Below are 22,169 nucleotides of genomic sequence, written 5' to 3'. Positions count from 1 at the left end.
CAAATGGAGGTCGATGTTTCCATCCAGAGCATTGACTACTAATCAGGAAACATAGACAACCTCCCACGGTAGAAGCCTGGGAGATCATTATTGATGGCAGCAGCTCAAGCAGCTAGAACCATCCATACATCTCCTATATCGCTTACACTATTGCAGAAAAATCCAATGGCATTCCCTATTATACTGTATGTCAGTGGAGTAACATTACTCCTCTTGACAGACCAAACAGCTTGTTTCACACAATGTTCTCAGAGGGCTTTTGTATTGCAAATCCAGTTTGGGCGATCTGGCTGTACCAGTGGATGGTTAATGTGAAACAAACATTTTAAGTCCACCACCTTTATATGAGTAGTTAAAATCTCATTTGGAAAATAACTCAAGTAGATGCTATTGGGACTAATAGGTCTATCACGACAATTTAAATTTGAGAGACCGCTTGAATGGAAGTCACAAAGCCAAAAGCTCAGCACTTTCCCAAATTCTCATACGTCTGGCATATTTGTATTTTTCCCCCAGAAAGAAATTCCACAGTTTTCTCAGTGAAGTTTTCTCTCTGACATTTCCTCCTTTCTTACCGGAGAGCTGAAGAGGACGAACACACGCAAAACACTTCAGCTACATGTTCACGAAGACAAAACTAATATAAATACAGCTCGGCGTGCAAATGACTTTTTCACCCCCACACATAAATAGAAGCACAGAGGAGACTTAAATTCATGTTGGCTTAATCCCTTTATCCCAGTATTTTAAGTGGTGAATCACAAGCATACATAAAAAGGTTTCACACAGTGAACCACCCATTATTTGACCTGAAATGCAGATTATTTTAATGATGAGTGCATCGCATGACTTATTTCACATTGACTTAATATCATGGAAAAATAGACTGAGTACATGGAGGTACAGTTATGGATAGTATTTCAGCTTTCACTGCTTTCCTTACAGTTATAAAGATAACAGTAAATCACAAATCAACAAATAAACTAAAAGAGCAGCCTCATCATCACATAATTTAAGATGTCGGGACACAATGTGTCTCCACAAGAGATAAATTACTGGTCCTTTGCAGATCATTCAAGATGACACTTAGGACCTGATTCACTAATATCATAAATGGTGGGCACTAAATTGCATCTTCACTCTACCAAATGAGTTAGATGTGATCTACTTAGATTGTGGCGCAATTGGGAAACCAAGGGGAACGCTGAGTACGTCATCACAGCATGTGATTAAACGGACCAATCACGAAAGATGAGCTCCGCGGCATTCTACGCGCAGCAACAATTTTTGCCGTGCGCACGTCAAGTGACGCACAGGAGCCGCGCAGGCCAATGGGTCGGTCACGTGGAACAAATCCTGGTAATTTTGGGGAAGACAGCAACTGTAAAAAAAGTTATGTTTTTTTATTTTTTTTATTTGACCTGTTCCAAGTGTGTGGGAATTGAATGTACAGTGTCTGCCTAACCTGCGTTACATTGTATTTAAAACTTGGTTCAATACAAAGCACAGTGAGAGGCCAGCATCAATTATCACATGCCGCAAGGAAATGCATAGTTGAAAGGAATTTTTTTTTTTTTTTTTATGGCTCGACTCCCACTAGTAACTGGCTAGAAGCTACACAATTGCATTGCTGAATACTGTATGCGATATGTTCCAATAATTTTTTTCCCCTGCATTTCAAAAAATGTTTTCACCAGCGGAAAAGATTCGTTCTCCCTGTCAATTTTTCCCTAATAGCCTCCTCGCCACAAAAACTGCAGTCATGGTTATACGCACAGTGCTACCAATTTACACCTGACTTTCAGATGTGATATTTAAAGAGGCAAAATCAGCCATCGCAATTTGTCTCAGGTTTGATAAATCACACAGTGTGATCAATTAATTTATTTCCATCTACTCCACTTCTTATTTAGGGTAGAAACGCATAAAAAATGAAATGAGCTGCAATTTTTGTCCGTTTGTCAGACGCAAACCCAGGTGCGCTCGGTTAGCAGATCAGCTTCCACACCAGTTTGCATGAGCAAACAAGTTTGTACCCATTTTTTCACACAAAAACCTTTAGTAAATCAGAGTTTCCTAAGGGATCTTTTCGGGTTACAATCCTGTCTCTGTGACATCTAAATTGAATATGTCATCAACATTGCACTGGATGTTACATTATCTCTTACGTATAGCTCTATTTTTTAAAACACATGAACATACATTGTGCTTAATAAATATGTGCGACAAAGAAAGAGATGCCTTATTTAAATGAGTAGCCCTGCTTCTCTCGACGAGGTCTTCTCTGAAGCATGTTAAGACTCCATTCTGGGACATTTTGGTTTAATCAGTCTGAGCGCTACAAGGCAGTAATAACATCCATAATCTAAATGGGACCAGCCAGTCTGTCCAGCATGGTGCTGATAGGTCTTCCAAGGTGTACAAAACCCTGCAAAATATCCCCGTGGTACAATTGCACGTCAGCAGTGGACTTGATGAGGGGGATGGGAAACACTTGCCTGGTGTTAAAACATGCGCAGGCGTTTAAAGACACTTGTTGCATCTAGGGTTTTGCAGGCTTGGGTGATGCTCATCCACACCAAGTTTACAAACTCTGGTGGAATTTATAAGGTCTACGACATTCTGTTCCTTGACACCTCAATTTTTTTTTAAATGTACAATTAAACAATTATTCCCATAGGAAAAAACTGGGTGACTACTCACCTGGCTAATTTGCACAGCGATCAAGCTAAATCGGCACTATATTCCGGAATTGCAGGCCGGGATGGACTGGCCGTGAACTCTTTTGATGCGCATTTTATACTAAATGGACAACCTCAGGGACATTCAACTTTCAAGGTTTCACTGTAGTAGGAATATAGGTGATGAACCCTTCACTGATTACTGGATTGTTGTTATATTGATAATCACTTGACAAACAGACTCCATAAAGCTCATCACTTGCACCTTCATGGCCAGTCACCACATGACAAAGTCGAAAACAATCCGAATAACGGATTGTACACCCATTTACCAGTGTGGCACGAAGACTGACAGTTGGCTGCCACTGCTAATGGTGGCAGTTGTGACAGCACTCACTGGGGCTGACAAATCCTTTTTGTGTCTGTCAAGACTCGCTTCTTCTGAATCTAAAGCAGTAAAACTTTTGTCAGAGTTTCACAAATTTCTTTGCGACGTGTGAGCCCAATGAGGCAGCATGTTGTATGCTGAAGTATGTCTTTTGCTAAATCCAAAACCCAAATCTGGTTTGGATACAAGAATATCTGCTTTCACGTGCAGTGGTGCCTTGAGATATACAAGTTTAATTTGTGTGACCACACTTGTAACTCAAAATACTCAAATCAGCTTTTACCATTGAATTGAATGGAAATGCCATTAATCCCTTTCAGCCTCCCAAAAAAAATCAACAAATATGTTTGTAATGTTGTTGTTTTTTCATAAATAGTACAGTTTAATGTTGTAGTTTATAAAAGTCATACATTTATGACATAATTAAACAGAATGTAAAGAAATAAAACCAAATTTGCCACAGTTTAAATGCAATGAACATTGTGCTGCTCCTTCTGATGCGCACACCTTGGCCACCTGGGGGAGTGTAATACAGATAAACAGTACTGTATGTACATGCAGACAGTCTAAGCTCCTCAATAAGTCAACATGAACTGTTCTTAGCAGAGGCTAAAGAATATATGCCTGTGAGTATTGCCATATTATCCATCTCCATGTGTTGCATTGTTGATGCTACTCTTTAGCCCGTCATTTCCCATTATTTGTTAGCATTAAGTTAGCAGACTTTAAAGATAGATATTTGAGATATATGATTTAAATACACATTTATCTCTGTATTATGTTTAGTTTGACAGCAAACTTCAACTGTGAGTGGCATTAAATATCTTGAAGCCTCATTTGTGAGGGAAAAAAATCCGCTTATTGTGAAGTGAGTTGATTTCACTGTCACCATACAGCATTCTTTTTTGCTTACAAGTCAAAGGAAAAAAGCAGCCGAATGATGGCACGCATTGCGAAAAACTCGTAAATCCGTCGGGTCACACGTATCTCAAAGCACCACTGTATTGGGTATTGTGTGGGAGATGCAATTATTTATTTATTTTGCCTGAATAAGACTGATTTTAATTAATGAATCACTGTTTCAAGTTTTACTTGAACAGGTTTAATTTTTATTTTCATCTGCAACCTCAGTTAACCCATATACAAAGTATAAATGAAAGGCAGCTGCAGTATCAGAAAGGAAATAATGTTATACTATCACAAAGAAAGTCTTGATAAAAACAATTAAATGTATAAATAAATATATATTGATATTGGCTTTTACTCTACAAAGTCTGTAATATGACTCAGGCGCAGACTATTTAAATTGTCTGCAGTTTAAAATAATCTAGCCATTCTCTATACAGCCTGTCCTCAATGGGCAGCAGTAGCTCATCTGGAATTATGTATTAAAAAAATAATAATAAAAATTTGGGGGGTTATTTTCATTGTGTTTACATGGTTTTTTTTCTATGGGATTTACTAGTCAGAAACTCATTGTGTCGAAGTGAGTCTGCATCTATTGAGGGTTTAGTTAAGTGCAACGGCGCACATACGGCAATGTGTGCATGTGCCATATCGCAGTGACAATTGTCACTTTTATGTCCAAAACCAACACACACGCAAAGAATCCCCAGCAGATGCTCAGTGCACATCCATCTCCCACATAATGTCACCCTTAGTGGTGTTTGTTTCATCATGGCAGTGCTTATTAACATTAAATCTTGGTTTGGAGTGGGTGGCTGACTGTGAAATGACTCACACACACAAACAATACCAACAATAATTAGAAATAAATTGTTGATGCTACTCTAACTAAGTGAATGATGCACAGTATCCCTTTTTATCAACACCATCTTGAATGTGAATAGCTTATCCATCCATGTCAGAACAGTTCAGTGGGGACATCATGTCTGAAACCTTTTCAGCTTTTTAGAAAATTCAGTTGGCAGCTATTTTAACATAAAGTTGCCTGATCCTAAAAAATGTCATCCATTTTTCCGCCAGTCGCCAGACATTCACAGGCACTGTGAATGATTCAATTACCAACAGAGATGTGCAACAATACAGCAGCCGTAAATAATGTTTCATAACTTTCTGGAGAATTTGCACAATAGCACAGTACTACAAAATTCACGAGGCCAAACTATTTTCTATGGTGCTTGTCCTCATTAGTTTTTTTCTCAGCTGAACAGGGTACACCCTGGACTTGTTGCCAACCAATCAGAGTGCACATAGTATAGACAATAAGGCTGCACATGAATCGGTGGAGACTCGAATTGTGATTCAAGTGTGCGTTGAAAAGTGATCAGTGAGTCCGAATTTTCGGACTCACTGATCTCACGAATTTTAGAATATCATACTACTTTATTCTGACAAGAGCTGCAACTTTATTTATTTATTTATTTGTGTCTGTGTGTGTGTGTGTGCATGTGTGTGTGTGTGTTTGTTTGCATTTGTGTAAAAATGCCGGAGTTAGCACAGTGGCCATTTGTCCAGATTTAGTTCTGTGTCCCTGTACTGTATTTCACAGTCTCCTCCAGTTATAGATATTGATATAGTGATAGATAGATTGTAATTTTTGTCCAGTGGAAAGGGCTTTCATGCATAAAAATAGTATTCAAAGATGGCATAAAACTGCTGAACATCAAACGAACATTAAAAGCTAGAATTCATTTTGTGCATTTCTTCACAAAAATCAATTCAAAGATTTTAAAATTATACTATGTTGCAATCACAAGGGAACCTGCAAATAACTTTGCACAGGTAAAAATATTTTTGGGGCTTTTTTTTCCAAATGTTCTGTATTGATTGATTGATTGATTGACATTGACAAAAAAGTCAACTTGATGAAAATCGGTTGAGAAATTAGCATCTTATGACTTAATTTCAATGTCCACGTATTTCCTTTGATGGGAAGAATACCCCTGCCAAGATGGCCGCCACATAGGCACGCCAAATGGCGTCTCTGGTCTTCTTTTTATATCTAAGGTCACAACAGCCGCTTGTCCACCGTATGGGTTTGCAACGCTATTAAGGGCGTTGAAATATGTCCATGTTTTTGGAGGACACACAAGACACACCTCCTCATGCACTTTAAACAAACTGTCAACCGTTCTTCTGATGAAGAAAATAAATCACTAGATGATTTGATTTTGAAAAATAATCTACTGGACTTGTGCATTTATGTCACCTGTTGCAAAAATAAAAATAACAATTGTCAGGCAATACGAGACTGTTTGTAACCTCCATTCACCACCCAGGTTTAACTTAGCTCCTCCCTGGTATACAGAGATCTTAGTTTCTCAGTCAAGATGTATCACTTCAATGTACTTCCTTTACACCACTACTGCTTTTCTATCAGCCAGGACTTTTGCCTCATCTTAGAGCGTTACAGAACGAGCACTAAATACAGAAAGAGCACAAAAAAACAACTGACTTTTTTTCAGAAAATAACTGAGAATAGGTTCCACAGGAAAAAAAATGCAAATAGGTGAATTTGTGAATAGCAAAATAAGAAACGTGTGGGGATTTGCTGTATTCCATGAACCAAACATGCATGTACCCAGAGAAAAACTCTTGCGGAGAAACTTGAATCTCCGCACTGGAAGAGCGGAACCTACATTTGAACACTAAACCTCAGAAATGTAACGAAGACTCAGAATCAATCCAGAATGCTGTAGGCTAAACGCATCATCGTAATATTTTTGTTTTGATCAAAACTATTTGATCTGACGTGAAACAATAGGGTTTACTTTCTGAATGCTTTTGTTGCGTTAAAGAGCGCAAAAGTACAACTAAATCCATAACATAACATTGTTCCTTCAAGGAAATAAGTAAGACAAAACAATCTGATGATACTGAGAAAAAACTTATGATAATGTACTGATGCATTCAAAGCCAGAGACACACAATCATGTAATCAGATGTTTTTAAAGTTCTCCTTAAAGTGCCAGACCATGCTTGCAAACAGTACACTGCATCTATTTGGGTCAGTATTGATTGCACGTACTGTATCCTCCAGAAGGCTACATCAAGAATACTCAAGTTGACAAATTGACGACATTCATACTGGTCAATAAAATGCAATATTTGATCTGGTAATTGGAGTAACACGATTACGCCGATTGATCCTGAGACAACTTAAGTATGTTGCATCCAATACGTCAAGATACAAAAATATTTGTTTAAGGATCAGCAAAATTTAACCTGTAAACAACACTTTCCTATAAATTACCATTGAACAGTTGGTCAAAGCCAGAAGACTGAAATGTTTGGTGGGCCAGTGGAACCAGAATTTAATTAAAGTGTAGCATAAAACTGCTCTTTTTTATTTAAGATTTAAGATTGGCTGTATGCTATCATCTACCAACTATCAGGTTTGAAGAGGTTCTGGAACGCCATTTATATATGGCTACCTCCTGTTTCCGCTAGTAAATCCATTTTAGACACATGAGAAATTCTCATATGCTATGTATTCCTTATCTTAAAATGATACTTTAATATTTGTAACATCGTTAGCAACAAAAACAAAAAATGGTCACACTTAACAAGTCAGTCTTCCAATTGTGAGTGTTGATCAGCAAAAGGAAGATTCCAAATTTGAAAGCGAGATGATCTTTGTTTCCTTTCCAAATGTGTACTGTTTATCTTTCCCCTAAGAATAGAAGAGAAATCCGACTTCCTCCAATGTATTCCACATTGTTAGTGTTAGAAGAAACAGGAGGGGGTGAAACTCTCAGTCTTCCTAATTGGATGTAATAGCTCAGGGGAATGTGCTTGCTTTGGCTTCGAGGAGGAGTGAGAATGTTTGGTGAAGACTTGGGGGGTGGGGGTGCAATCTAGGGGCGTCGCAGAGGACGCCATTCGGTCCAGGACCACCACTGATGGGAGGAACAGTTTGATTAAAGATTAAATGAATATGCAGTCTAAATAATGGTATCAAAAATTGCCATTACATCAATAAGAGATTGGGTCGGACTTAAAAATCAGCTTATGAAGATGTATCACTCATTGATGACAGAGAACATACTGGCCATTAAGGAGCTTTTAAAAGAGATATCCAGGTCTTAATTACAAGTTGAAGATGAAAGACAGCTCAGATGTACCCTGTGAAGCCAGTTGTTCCTTTAAATATCCGGCCTTATTACAGAAGTTGTTGGATGACCAGCAATTAGTGTCCACTGATGTTTTGCATTTGAAACATAACATCAGTTATATGAGGACATAGCATTTGTGTTGATTTTACTGCACCACCCATTACACCATCTTGTGACCCATAAGAGGACCTAAAACCATTAGTTCCAAAATGGGGTTAGCTCGTGCTAGCCATATAACATAATTTAATCATTTCTTAGGGCATACAATGTGTTCCTCCAGAATTGAGATGGAATGGCTCGCTGCGATAATGAACTGGTATAATTATTGATCGATCAGTCGTCCACAGCCCACATTGCAATTATGGCCAGGAGTTTCCAGAATTCTTTTGCAGGGGCACCAAACCAGATTTCTCTCAGCCATTTTCTGGTTAGATTAAGAGACGTTAATATAATACGTAGGTACTGCTTCAACAGCCAGAGAACAAGACTTATGCTTTGAATATGTCCAAAAAAACATTAATTGTGTCAGGTACAGAATCAATTCCCATAATCATCATGCCATGGTTCAGCTTTGGCCAATTTGTATTCAGAGATAGCGTCCTGCATCATCCTCACCTCACAAGCTTTCTCACACAAAGTCCTCTTCTTCTTCCTCAAGAGTATCTGTCATGAAAACAAGTTTTGTTGCCACAAAATCCACAAGCCACAGCCTTCAAAGTACGAGAATCTTTCACCCCAAGCCTGAGGTATTCTTCTCTCGAAGTCCCGCTGAAAGTCTAAGTACTCTGTGGAAGAAATATTGAATTAAAATATGCAACCGTTTAAGACCACTCCTTTTGCAACAGTAAATGAAACTACCACATACTGTATACTGTACTTGCTGGGATACATCTCCCAAGGGGTCCGTGACTATGTAAAATTCCCAAATTTTATGCAACCAGAAGAAAATAGAAGAGGATTTCTGAGGTGTGGCTATAAAGCATTTGTAGTAAGGACAATGAAGTCCACAAGGAGTCTAAATTATAAACTCAAAAAGCTATTTAACCCCAATACAAAGTTCAGTTTTGAGCTGGCTAACTTCAGATGGCACTTACCGTAATTTCTCATGTATAATGCACCCTTGAGTATAATGCGCATGCCCAAAAATCAGGAAACCCTTCTACCTATGTATAATGTGCATCATCGATTTGCTGCTATCCATATGGTCAAAACATTAAGTAATATCTGTATTTCATTAGGTTTTTCAATGAAATATTCCGCTCTGTGTGCATGGGCTGATGTACTGTTTTTTTTTTATCCCGTGTCAGGACAGGCTACGCTTAATGTGAAAAAGATTAACGCTGTTTAATGTCACAAAACTGTGATCAATCGTCAGCAAAATTTATGTCGACATCTCTAATTATGCCCAGTTGACCCTCTAAAAATCTCAGAACAAAATCCCAAATATTTTGGATTTTATGGATTTGAAATAAATCTGGGCCTGGGAGGTGGACATGCTTCCCGGCCCCAGTTGAACCCTTCTACCTTTGTATAATGTGCATCATCGATTTGCTGCTATCCACATGGTCAAAACATTAAGTAATATCCGTATTTCATTAGGTTTTTCAATGAAATATTCCGCTCTGTGTGCATGGGCTGATGTACTGTTTTTGTTGGTTTGTTTTTTGTAATCCCGTGTCAGGACCATCCACGCTTAATGTAAAAAACCTAATAAATACATCAAATAGACATGCACCCTCAATTTTTAAACAGGAGTGATGTAATTTCCCCTGGTGCTATTTTTTAATGTCAGTTTAGGTACACCTAAAAATTGAGAACAATATCAATGAGTTCCTATCTCTCAGAAGAATAACATTGCAACTAAAAATACATCACAAAGTGAGTCTGAATCCTGGCACTTTGCAAATCACATGCTGACAGAAATTTGCATTAAAACTCTTTGATGTTAACACCATATTTCACAGTACTACGATTTCAAGCAATCAGTAGTACATTTTATTGATTAGGTTGGAAAAACTTATTGACACAGGTTAACTGGTGACTGTTCCAGAGCATACCCAAGAATAGGCTCCAGCTCCCTGAGACCCTAATGAGGACAAGCAAAAAAAAAAAAGATCAATGGATCAATAAAACCTATCGATATACACATTCTGATTGACACAGCTCCTTCTCAATCTATTTTAAAAGCATAGAGTTGAAGTTACAGCTTGTGGCAATGTTCAAGTTCACAACACGTCTCTCTATATCCAAGCTCTCCAACCTCCACCCCCCAAGCTCATTACAGATGCCCTAGTTTGTTCGTGAGCCAGGAGAGCCTTTTTAGTCTCATTACAAACTTGGAGACCTCCCATCGTTTGTACCTCTCTACAAAACAAGATCTCCCACATGCACTGTAGTTTCCCAGAAGAAGTTTAAAGAGGCTGGGATAGAAGTGCTGCTACATATGACCAGATATAGGGAAACAACAAAGAGTTAATTGGAAATCATATCACAAATTCACATGGTAGTCAACAGCACACAATAAAAAAAGTGTTGACCTTAAACAAGTGGTTCTTAACCTGGGTTCAATCGAACCCAGGGGTTCGGTGAGGCAGTCGCAAGGGTTCGACAGAGGACTCGACACACACCGCGTGTGTGCGTGCTTTATCCGTAAAAGCCTTTTTACACTGCATTTTGAATGGGTTGTCCATGCTGTTCAAAACGCAAGGGAGCGTCAAAATTGCCGTTTACCATTGTGGCGCTGCGCCTCGAGTTGAAATGCTTTGTTCTTTTTTAAACTATCGTTATTTAACAACATTTCAACAATACATTTGACTTGAGTAGCATTGCTGTGCCGTCAGACAGCGCATCCAGTAATGAAAACCAGCCTAAAATATGTACTCTTACCAATGAACCCTTTTCGAGGATTGTAGAAATAACAAAGGAACAGACTTTGTTGTGAATTTTAACAACGAAGTCCATTCCTCTGATATGAGAGTGGCACTTACCGAGGGGAATGGGAACAGAAAAATTCACATTCACTTGCAGTAAATTTTCATTGAATTGAATTTTTTGTTAGTTTGTTGTGTGAAATTCATGTTTTGTTGGTTTTGTTCTTTTAACACAGTGATTTTGTGTGCAACTGATGCGTGGTTCATTTTGTGCATGACCTGGATGACTGAAAATCGACACAGACAATAAAATATATACCTGTTTTGAATTTGAAATAAAACACGTTTTATTTTTCAACTTAGGAAGGGTTCCGTGCACTCCGTATGAAACTTGCGGGTTTCCGTCCCTCCAACAAGGTTAAGAAACACTGCCTTAAACCATATTATATGGCTTACCAGTTTCACGATTGTATTGTTAGTTGAACACAAAACAATAAAAGTGTGAGATGCCCTTAATTTGAACTTATTTGCTTTATGTGACCGAACATAATAAAGTTATGTAACAATAAAATTCAAATTAAAGTAACTACTTCTTCTCAATTGTAATTGTTTGAGTGCATAAAGGAAAGTTTATGTGACTGTGTTTGCTTCTTGGCATGTTGTCATGCTTTCCATGTGACTCAGTCTATGAAAAAAGGGACATTTTGTCACATCAATGGACACTGTGACTGAACCATCCATGGATGTGAAATGCAAAGAGAGCATCCAAGTGTGTACACGTGTGACAACTAGCAAAGCCCTTTTACAGAGGTCCCTCAAAATAGACACATATAGTAAGAGCCATAACATAAAATCCTGCCTATGCTTTTTACAGAGAATCCAGCAAAGGCAGAATACTGTTGGCAACAGTGTTTGCTTTAACCGTGACCTGAGATTTTGACCATCACTGTAATGCTTTCATAACTGGTCTTTCTTTCTGCAGAATCAATGTCCCTTTAAGAGATCCATGCACATGATCAAGTCAGAGAACAGCTCATTTCAGAAGATAACATGTAGCTAATATGGTGCTCTGAATACCATACTGGCAATTTACCACAAAAAGTGGCCATTGATTTTCACAGCACAGTATTCAAAAGTCTAAACATTTTCAATTAAACAAAAAAAAAATTCAATTTGTATTAATTACACTGCATGAATCTTCAAACTTCCCATGAGAACACACTATTTCATCCACCATAATTTTTTGACAAAGGGAGCATGGACGACAAAGACAGAAAGATCCCATGATTTTCTCTGCATTAAACCTTTTGAAACTTCAGCGCTTCAAAGTGTGCTACAAGATTAACAAGCAAGGCATTCACCACGTCCTTCGGTGTGATTCTGCCAGTGTCTGCAGTATCCTGGATGCCACAGGTTCATTATGGAAATTATTTTACACACCTCAAAAAGTGATAAATAATTCGTACTGGCAGACTAGCCTGGTGGGATGATGAAGAATATGTTCAACATGATGAATACTATCAAATTAGGTTGGCTCTTTCATGATTTTGATATGTGTTTATGACTCTGTCTCGGGGTGAGTATGACATATGTGGGACCCATATTCATAATAACAACGGACATTCTTGGGTTCGCTCGTTTGATATCGATCCATCCAGCAATCATACTGTATGTAGTACTTTCTATTGTGTATCTCTGTTAGATTCAGTGCTAATTAAGCAATGCTAGCTCTGTGATAATTGTAATATTTTCCTGTTTTGTAAGTGCAAACTTTTAGTTCTATATTGTCGAATGTCCGTCAGGTCCTCTCCAAACCCTTTTATTGATGCCATTCATGAAAATAGGGCCCTTAATGTGTAGTTTCTGTATGACCCATTAACAAACATGATTAGGAGCCACTGGAACTATATCTACACTTCTGGTGCTGATCCAAAACAGATTTGTTGGGAAAGTGGTTAGCATGTCTGCCTCATAGTCACGGGTTCTGGCTTTTTCCCAGTGACACTTAAGAGGATGAGCAATAAAAAAAAATGGATGGATGTCCTTGGTGGAGGTTTGCACTCGACCAAATGCCATGAAAGTTGTGTAATTTAACAGAACATCCATTATACGTGTCAATAGTCCTATTCAACCGGGGTATAAACAGCACCAAATACATGAAAAAATACTAAATGTGTTCAGTTTTTACAAATGTAAATGCTGAAAACCCACTTGTTTGTGCCTTAATCCTCTCTTTAACCAAATCACTTATAGTCAAGATTTTAGAGGGTGTTCTTCTGCTAGCCAATGCAACACTGTAACTCTGTTCAATGAGCCGACCCCCAAATGCTTCCATTGGTAGCTTTAAAAACCTTGTATTTACGTAAATGTAAAAAAATACAGACTCATTAAATGTGAGGGAGAAATTCTGGTGAGACGAAAACTGCAGCACGAAATCCAAAATAGCTTTTGTTGTCAGTTGTTTGATGATAACTCGCTCAGATTAATTTGACTGGAGTGACAGATTTAAAACTTAGTAAGGTGATGGTATATTTCCAGGTCTGAGATCCATCCATCCATTTTCAACACCGCTTATCCTGGTTAGGGTCGCGGGGCGCTGAAGCCTATCGTAGCAGACTTCAGGCGAAAGGCGGACTACACCCTGAACTGGTCGCCAGTCAGTCGCAGGGGACATATAGACACGGACAACCATCCGCACTCACATTCACACCGTCACTGAGTGGGAACTGGACGCACGTTGCCTGCACCAAAGTCAGGCGAGTGTACCATTACACCATCAGCGACTCAGGTATGAGATATTCTTGAAAAAATGCTCTTTAAAAAGAGAAATTAGGAACATGTATAATTGGGGGGGGGTGGGGGGGGGGGGAAACTGGGTCATGAGTAGTAATAGAGCGCTAAGGATTTTGTTCAATGACGTATTAGTAGTCTAAGACGCACGTTAATATATAGTCAACCTATCTCTCCATCTTTTTTCACTGCACATGAATTTCTGTCACAATCAGAAAACAAACAAATGGAACACTCATTTCAAAAAAAGATAATTTCTTTAAAAGGTGAGTGGCGAGTCTGGCGGGGTTGAGCAAGTCCTGCCCTCACCTCACTCCACTACGATGTGTGTTTAATTTAATAGAGCGACAGTTACCATGTGATAATCCAGTTAGCCCTTTTATCCCCCACCACCACCTTTTATACCTGCATTTAATGATTCCCATAGCTTGTTGGAACCCTTGGACTTTATGTGATAATGGTGTGTGATAACTCAGTGGACACGGTGATTCTTTTATTTCAAGCTTGAATATGAGTAGTTGTCTTTCATTTAATTGACTTTTCAAGCTCCCTTCCTCTCTTTGTCCTTGTAAGGCTTTATACAAGCCAAGGGTAATCTGTAACATCTGTGCTGAAGATAGTCTGATTTAATAAATTGCACGTCAAACTGCAATGAACAACATCTGCCTTATGCCATTACCCCAAATAACCCTTCTGCAAAATACACTTTGCCATAATTGAGTGTTTCTCCAATGATTGAGAAGACTTCTCAGTTGAATTTCAGTTTCTAAAACTTGCCGCTTGCTCAATATTCAAGACTCATTGTCGGCACTCCCGATAACTTAGGATAAGAGAAGTGCGGCATGATAAAAAAGGGACCTTGTTACGGGTCGCATAGGCAGCAGCTTTAGCAAGGAAGCACAGACACTCGTTACCGTGGCGACGACAACAAGAGTGGATCGCACCGACTATATTATGAGGACAAAATGGGGAAAAACGTGTGTTGGTGGTCACTGGTGCTCAGGACAGGAGAGGACGTTCGTTTAAGGCTTGCTTGAGGTATGTTCACATACTTTTAAAACGATACGGCTCACAAGCAGGCAATAAGATGTTATATAGCCTAGCAAGCTAGCGGTAGCACGAACGGTTGGACGTAAACATGCCGACGTTCTGTCGAATCATGCTCTAAAGTTTCGGTGTGGGTGAAGTAATTTAATTAAAAATAAAGTAATATAATTACAGTATGTTAGCACCCGTTATTTCTGTCATGTTGTAATGTTGGTTTGACCTGACTGATTAGAATACACGATCTGACTACAAAATGATGGAAAAAATACATTAACGTAACAAATATTGAGACCATAATTTATTAATGAATATGATTATATAGTAATGATCATGTTGTCTGACATTGACATTGTGATGTAGAACAATAAATAAAATATCGTAATAAATAAATAAAACAGACTCAAGGCTCTGTTCCCAAAAATTGCACTTCTACTAATATTCAAATTTGGCACAGAGGTATAAACAGTCATTAATGCCTTAACAGCCAATATACAGCTAATCAAGTTTCCAGTTGGTTAAGAAAAGTGCCAATTAGAAACATTAAGGACAGCAAAAGTAGATCAAAGCAACCTATTTTGATTGAAGCTGTGTACTTCTTTTTAAAAGCATGCAGCCTTTCTTTTAACGCTGCTTTGGCAACATGTTCAATAGCTAAATCTTTTTATAATAGTAACGGTATACTATATATAATGTGAGCATACGTGCCCCATATTCACATTTGTATTTGCATTGTTGGGCAAAGGGTTCTATAATTGCAAGCTGATGGGAAACGAGATATCCCACTGTGTTTTTTGTTCCCAGTTGAAGAAATTAGGTGGGATTGTTGTGTTTGAAATTGATTTTGTCACTTTGAGGTGTTAAGTTGTGTTGTCTTTGTTCAGACTTCATACAAATTCGACATACCAGCTCGTTGGCGCCAGCGGGATGGTCGCGTTCACCTGGCTTGAATCCAAAATGTTCCCACATCGTCACGGTGGCGTTAGGCTTTGGAACTAATTCCATAAATTCCATAAACTGTGCACCTACCGGCTCGCCGTCAGAAAACTTCATGTACCCGAGCGCCTGAATTTGATTTTCATGCGCATGCGCACGTGCACACACACACACACACACACAAACGGCCAATCAGACATAGGGTCCCCGCTCTTCACTATCTCTGATTGATTTAGAGACCACGATCATGAAACCCATCGTGTGTCTGCTTTCAAGTTGTGGAAATGTTTTTTTCTTCCTAAAATGCCTCGGCACCTGTACGCACCCTCTGTTTTTGTTTGTTTGTTTGTTTGTTTTTTGCTGCACCTTTCAGAAATGTGGGCACATATGCAACCAAATTAGTCACACTCTAGACTCCTGTCTCGTCCAAAAAAATAATAATCATACGCCGGATTTCCAGCACCATGCCAGCGTACTAAGCCATGCGTCCGAAGACACAGATTGATCGTATTTTATGCGTGCCTGCTAATTTTATGCGTCTGAGACAGGACGCACATTAAACGAGGTTCCTGAAATTTAAATTGGCGAAATTTTGAAATATTTCTTATTGGCATTTATGGAAATTAATGGGAGCTTATAGGAATTACCCGAGAACTGAGGTTAATTTAATGGAAGGTATCATTTTTATTTTTATATTTTGGTATATTTTTTTTCACTTCACTCGAGCAGTGGCATATCTGACTCAAGCTTGTTCATACCTTAAATTTTGGCTCGCAACACAAAAACTTGAAAACCCCATAAGTTGGGGCATTATTAAGTCAAAGTACCACTGTACTCACATGAAATCTGTTTGTTTTAGTCAGAATTGTACGAAAATATATGTTCCCTGCCTATATTAAAGTTCCCTTTTTAGAGCCAAAATTCAGTTTTGCAGATTCCTGGTTTATTCCCATGATTTCCTGTTCGTTCCCATGGAAAGTTTCCCACTGTGAAGATTCCCAGAATTCTGCAACCCTAATTCTGCCTCAAACACCGAATTTCAGCCATGCTCCTCTCAGGGCCTATTAAAGTTTGTTGATAAAAGTCTTCCTCAGCATGTGTCATTGAAGCCTCCATAACTGTCCCTCTACTGTCCTTCTAATCAGTCAAGCTTGAAATGTGGGTAGGACAACAGAGACCTGAGACAAATAGCACTGTATCCATTAACTTGTCAGCACCACAGACAAATAAAATCTCCTTCAAATTCTAATGGGAATCAACTTCTGCGAACAAAAGCGAAGCCACTGACCACCGATGAGAGAGAGTTATGAAGATTGACTCATAAATTCTGATCAACCATCAAGCATGACTTGTCCTCCAATGAGTGACTTTGACTCCTTTTGATTGTCATGGCAGGGGATCTTGACAGTGGCGTGACTCTCCCAACTGATTGAAGACCATGACATTTAAAAGCGGAGTGAAGGACACTGGAGAGGTCGGCCGCAAGCCATTGTTATCCAAAGTCACCTGTGCTTAAACTTTAACCTTCACGAGCTTAAATATAATGAGCTTTGCAAAATATTGCTATCACAAGCATCCATTAAAGCCATCAGCCAGCTTTTTTTCGTCATGGTGGGAACTTCAAGTATAACCAAGGACTAGGCATAGGCCAGTTACCGGTTCCAAGGTTTTAAAAAGTCACAGTTTTAAAATCACTAATCCTTTCCATCAGCGGTATGAGAGATTTTTTTTTTTTTGGTTGTCAGTGCAGGCAAAGCGACATGACCCCCTACCCCTGTCACAAAATGAATTGCAACCACCTGAGTTAGCGTGTCTACAATTGGTGAAATAAATACTATCGACTCGCTTCCGAGGCAGATAACTAGCTTGGCTAACATCAGTTTGCTTCTGCAGAGAAAAACAGAGTAATAGCTACTAATTTTCTGAGAAAGACTTGCTGTTCTAATACATTTTTTTATTTTTTTTTAAATGCACCTATGTTCTAATCATGTTTACTAATGTGTCTACAAACTGTGTTCAATTGGGTAAAGTGGTTATTTAACCAAATATTTCAAAAGAATGCATTTTAGAGATGTAATACCGTGATACCCATTAATTTTACCCAATTTAGAGATGTAATACCGTGATTTAGAATTGCAATACCGGGATACCCATTATTAATATATATATATATATATATATATATATATATTTATTTTTATTTTTTTCCCCACTCACAATTATTCAACCGGTGGCACGGTGATTTGACTGGTTAGAGCGTCTGCCTCACAGTTCTGAAGACCGGGGTTCAATCACCGGCCCCGCCTGATACCAGCCCATGCTACCCAAGGCCCAATTTAAAAAATATGACCCTTTCCCACTATAAAGTTCTACAAATCATAATTTATAGTATTTTGTCAGTTGGGCTTATAAGTGTGAAGAATGGCTATCAAATGGGTGAATGTATTCTGTGTGGTGCTGCTAGCCATAGAAGTCTAGTCTATAGTTTTGTGTCTGTTTCTCCAATTTTAAAATGTGACCAAGAGCTGCAACTGATTTTGCCCATCTAAAACCATAATCATCACCAAAAAAATTTTCATTGTGTTTAACAAGTTTCCATTGGCTAATGGATGCTTAAGCAACACGGAAAGTGACCAACAGTACAATACTTGTCATGACTCACCAGTAACAAACAACCACAACATTGCCTCGCCAGATGGCCGTCCATTTGCCTAAGAGACTCTAATTCAGAGCCATTATAAAAGGAGAGAACCCGGAAACAAGATGCATGATATTAATTAAAACTAAAACAAGCACAAAAGCATATTTGCATTCGTGGACCGGGGGCCCATGGGTGCAGTCATGCGCTGCCTTGTGCAGCTGGACAGCTGGGATGCCAAAATATGTGCGCGACTCATCACCAGTAACCAAGCAGGGAAAGAGATGTATTGCGATGCTCCCTTGAAACAATGCAGTCTGTTTTACCTGAAGGCAAACGCTTCCACGCTATCAATTTGTTCTGGTGGACAGAGACACTTTATGATAGCCTCCAAAGGGTGTTTGCTAGCGTCGGTCTCTCAGAGGACGCTTTCCACCTCAAGCAAAGAATGAAGCATGTGCAACAGAGGGAGTCAACAGAGAGAATCCCAAATGAGCCCCAGTTTCATGTGGTAGGATTCTGCTTGGAACTCTAAATTAGAAGACAACATTCTCATGACGAGTTAGATGGAAACGACTTTACCTCTGACTCCTCAAATCAGCTCCTGTCTGTAGATGCATTTCACTCAGATTCGACCGAGGACGATAATGTTTAATTGGGCTTGTATTTGTATCGCATTAAGTCAACATCGCTGCCTTTATTACATGAGTCGGCCACACAGCTGACACTGAGAGGCTTAGCGAGCCTCCGGAACTCAGCCTGTATGACGTCTGTGACTCCCGAGGCGCGCATGTTGCTAAATGTGCACAGACAGAGAGGCTGTCGTGACCCACTTCCTTGGAGGGTTACACTGCTTGTTTCTACACCAAAATCCCACAGGTAGGCTTACCCTGACTCTGACTGATAAATATACACTCTAGAAACGCTTACATCGTTCCGTCACCCCACAACTGGAGGGCAAAGATGGAGGCGGATGTTTAATCTCCAGGTGAATATTGTATAACTGACTGCAGAATGCAATCTCTGTGAAAAAAAAATCAAATAAAATGCATGTGAATGCTAAAAAACTAACAAACTGAAATTCTGTGGCTTACATTGAAATGTTTAAATAGTATAATGTGAGACCTGAAATTGATTAAATTGTTGCAGAAATGTGGAAAGTGGCAGTAAATATGTAGAATATGATCTCGATTTTGCAATTTTATGATGAAAATGTGGGAATTCTGTGAAAACTAACTGTTCCCAAAATGTGCTGAAGTAGCATAATTGTGTGAAGCTGGAATGCTTTGAATTGGTGAGAAATGTGGAAGGAGGTGGTAAATATGCATCATGTCTTAATTTTGGAATTTTATTGTGAGAGTGTGCGAAACTGTAGAGATGGGTACAGTTCCAAGGATTGATTAAATTTGAATTACATTAAATTATTAAATGAAATTTGAATTAGCGTAACAGTTTGAAGTTGGAATGGTTTGAAATGATCAACAAACGTACATGGAACGAGGAGGTAATTGTACTAAGATGTTCTGAATGAGCTGAACAGCTTGAAGTTGGAACTGGAGAAATGGGGAACGTTTTTGTTTAATGTGTGTTTTTGGAATTCCGGCACAAACGGGAATTTGGGAAATGTGGGAAGTAGTTGCCTGGGTGTCCTGAACGAGGTGAATATGTTGACGTAGGAATTGAATTGATGGTCACGTGGAAGGAGAAGAACCGAGAAAATTAGCTAAATAATAATAATGGATTTACAGTTTTTGGGTGAAGAATGTGTGAATGCTGATGAATAAGAACAATTGTTGGTATTCCACTTGTCCTCCGGTCATTGTAAAAGGCACCAGGTTAAGAAGGTCTCAATTTGGGCAGACAGAACAGCCCTTATCTTTTAGCCCTCGGGTTATTCTCTTTGAGGGGGAATTAAAAGTGACGTCTCTCTGTCTGATCAGCTTGTTTGTTATCCATTGGCACCACCAAAGCCAGCATGAGAGTGCATTCAACCTAAACTATGCATTCCAAAAGTCCCATGCCAGGTAAATAACGGACATAGGGTTAACATTTTGCTTATAGGGAACTGAATTCAAAATAACGAGAGGAAATAGGATTTATAGGCATGGGTCAACGCGGTCTTATTCCAATTGCGCACAGGATACATGCACAATTGCTGTTGACGCTCAAAACACAACTGGGTACTTTTCACTTAATGCGATGTCAAGTGGAAGGCTTTCCCCGCACTCACCTATCACATGCTGCGGGACAGCGGCGCTCACGCACAGGGCGATGGAGAGGAGGAGCGGTCCCATCCTCTCACCACGAGAAGAGGCGTGCTTCTTCGTTAAAGATGGAAAAGAAGGAAATACAAACACGACGAGATACACCAAAAGTTGTCCCTTCGTCACCCCCAAGCAGAGTACTGGAGAGGATAAATATGTCCTGTTTGATGAAGTCCTCCTCGGTGCTGAAGTGGACTGGTCACGCCGGAACAAGTGGGTCGACGTTGACTGGTGCCCGCTTAGCTCGCTTCTACCGCAGTGAGTGGAGCCAGAGGTGCGTGCCGCGCGCAACTCGCCAGGGCATCCGTCGAGGTAGACAAGCTAGGATGGCACGCTCTTCCGGTCGTGCCTGCCAAAATAAAGGTTTGGGGGAGAAAAAAAAGAACGTTCTTTTTAATATTGTCTTCGGTGTTCCTCATGTGCGAATTGACATTTAGAAGTATGCCATATAATTTGGGTCATTCCAGAATTGGAAGACAATTGAGGCACCAACATTTTGGGGAAAACCTGAACCATTTTTGTTATGTTTGAAAGAAAAAAAACAAACAGGTACTAAATCATCCTCCGATTTAATTCCTCCAGCTCAGCCATCAACAGTGCACTTTTCATGAGTTATTTTATTTGCCAGACCATATTTTGCTTGCGGGACCCTGTGACAGATACACAGTCACCTGAAAATATAAATTAAAAAAAAATATCACAAGCTATATCTATTCCAATTCAATAAAGAATTCTGTATTTGAGTCTGGATTTGATATTAGTATTACTCTAATTACAAGGTTGCAAATCCATGCTAGTGTTAGAGTTTTTGTTCAAGATTACATGATAGCTGTGTTAGTTGCTATGCTAAGTGGTTGAGAACAAACTTAGCTATATACCTTTAGAAGAACCTGATATTAATGTCTTTTTTGGGGGGGAGGGGGTAACAGCTGAGCGATTTGAGCGACACACTCCATTACAGATGAAAACATTGAAAAAGACAAGCGAGGACTTAGGTCTACCCATGGTCAGCTCAATTAGCTAGATGATGTCATTTCTGGTAAGTCACGGAGCTTATTTTTTTTTCTCTTCCCCGAGATGGCTAAAAAGGTTTTCGTATCAAGGTTGCAGATATGTTGCGAGGCGACTTTTGTAGTGTCGTTTCCTTCGCGAGCTGTTCGTTCACAAGAACGAATCAAGTGCTACTTGGTATTGTAAATAATAAGCATTTGTGGAGCTATAGTTACATTTTGTCTCAGGACAAGTATAATTTACACCACTGCATGTTTTTGTAATTTGTGCAGTGAGTAGTAGAAATTTGATGGGGCGGGATAGGAGACCTTGATATTGACCCATGTAGGAGCACCATTAGGAGATTTCCTTTAGGGGTTTCCTCTGTAATTTCAAATAAACATTTATTTTGAAAGTACAAAAATGTTAACTTCCCAGTGAAGAGCTTTCATCACAGCCAGTTTAATCTTAACTATTCTCCAATGTTTTT

The 22,169-nt window shown here is 39.2% G+C and overlaps 1 protein-coding gene across 2 annotated transcripts in view; it reads right to left on the bottom strand.

Moving 5' to 3' along the window:
* Nucleotides 1-20,962, bottom strand: part of LOC133400069 (EGF-like repeat and discoidin I-like domain-containing protein 3) — a 109,061-nt gene extending 88,099 nt beyond the window's left edge. For both annotated transcript variants that reach the window (XM_061672283.1, XM_061672285.1), the window contains exon 1: nt 20,656-20,962. In XM_061672283.1, coding sequence (XP_061528267.1) covers nt 20,656-20,719 — 64 coding nt within the window. In that variant the 5' untranslated portion in view covers nt 20,720-20,962. The remainder of the gene's footprint in view (nt 1-20,655) is intronic.
* Nucleotides 20,963-22,169: the final 1,207 nt, after the last annotated feature.

Source organism: Phycodurus eques, chromosome 3 (assembly GCF_024500275.1).
Source record: "Phycodurus eques isolate BA_2022a chromosome 3, UOR_Pequ_1.1, whole genome shotgun sequence".
Classification (NCBI taxonomy): Eukaryota; Metazoa; Chordata; class Actinopteri; order Syngnathiformes; family Syngnathidae; genus Phycodurus; species Phycodurus eques.
The sequence above is the reverse complement of the archived record's forward strand: the minus strand, read 5'-3'. Positions and strand labels throughout refer to the sequence as shown.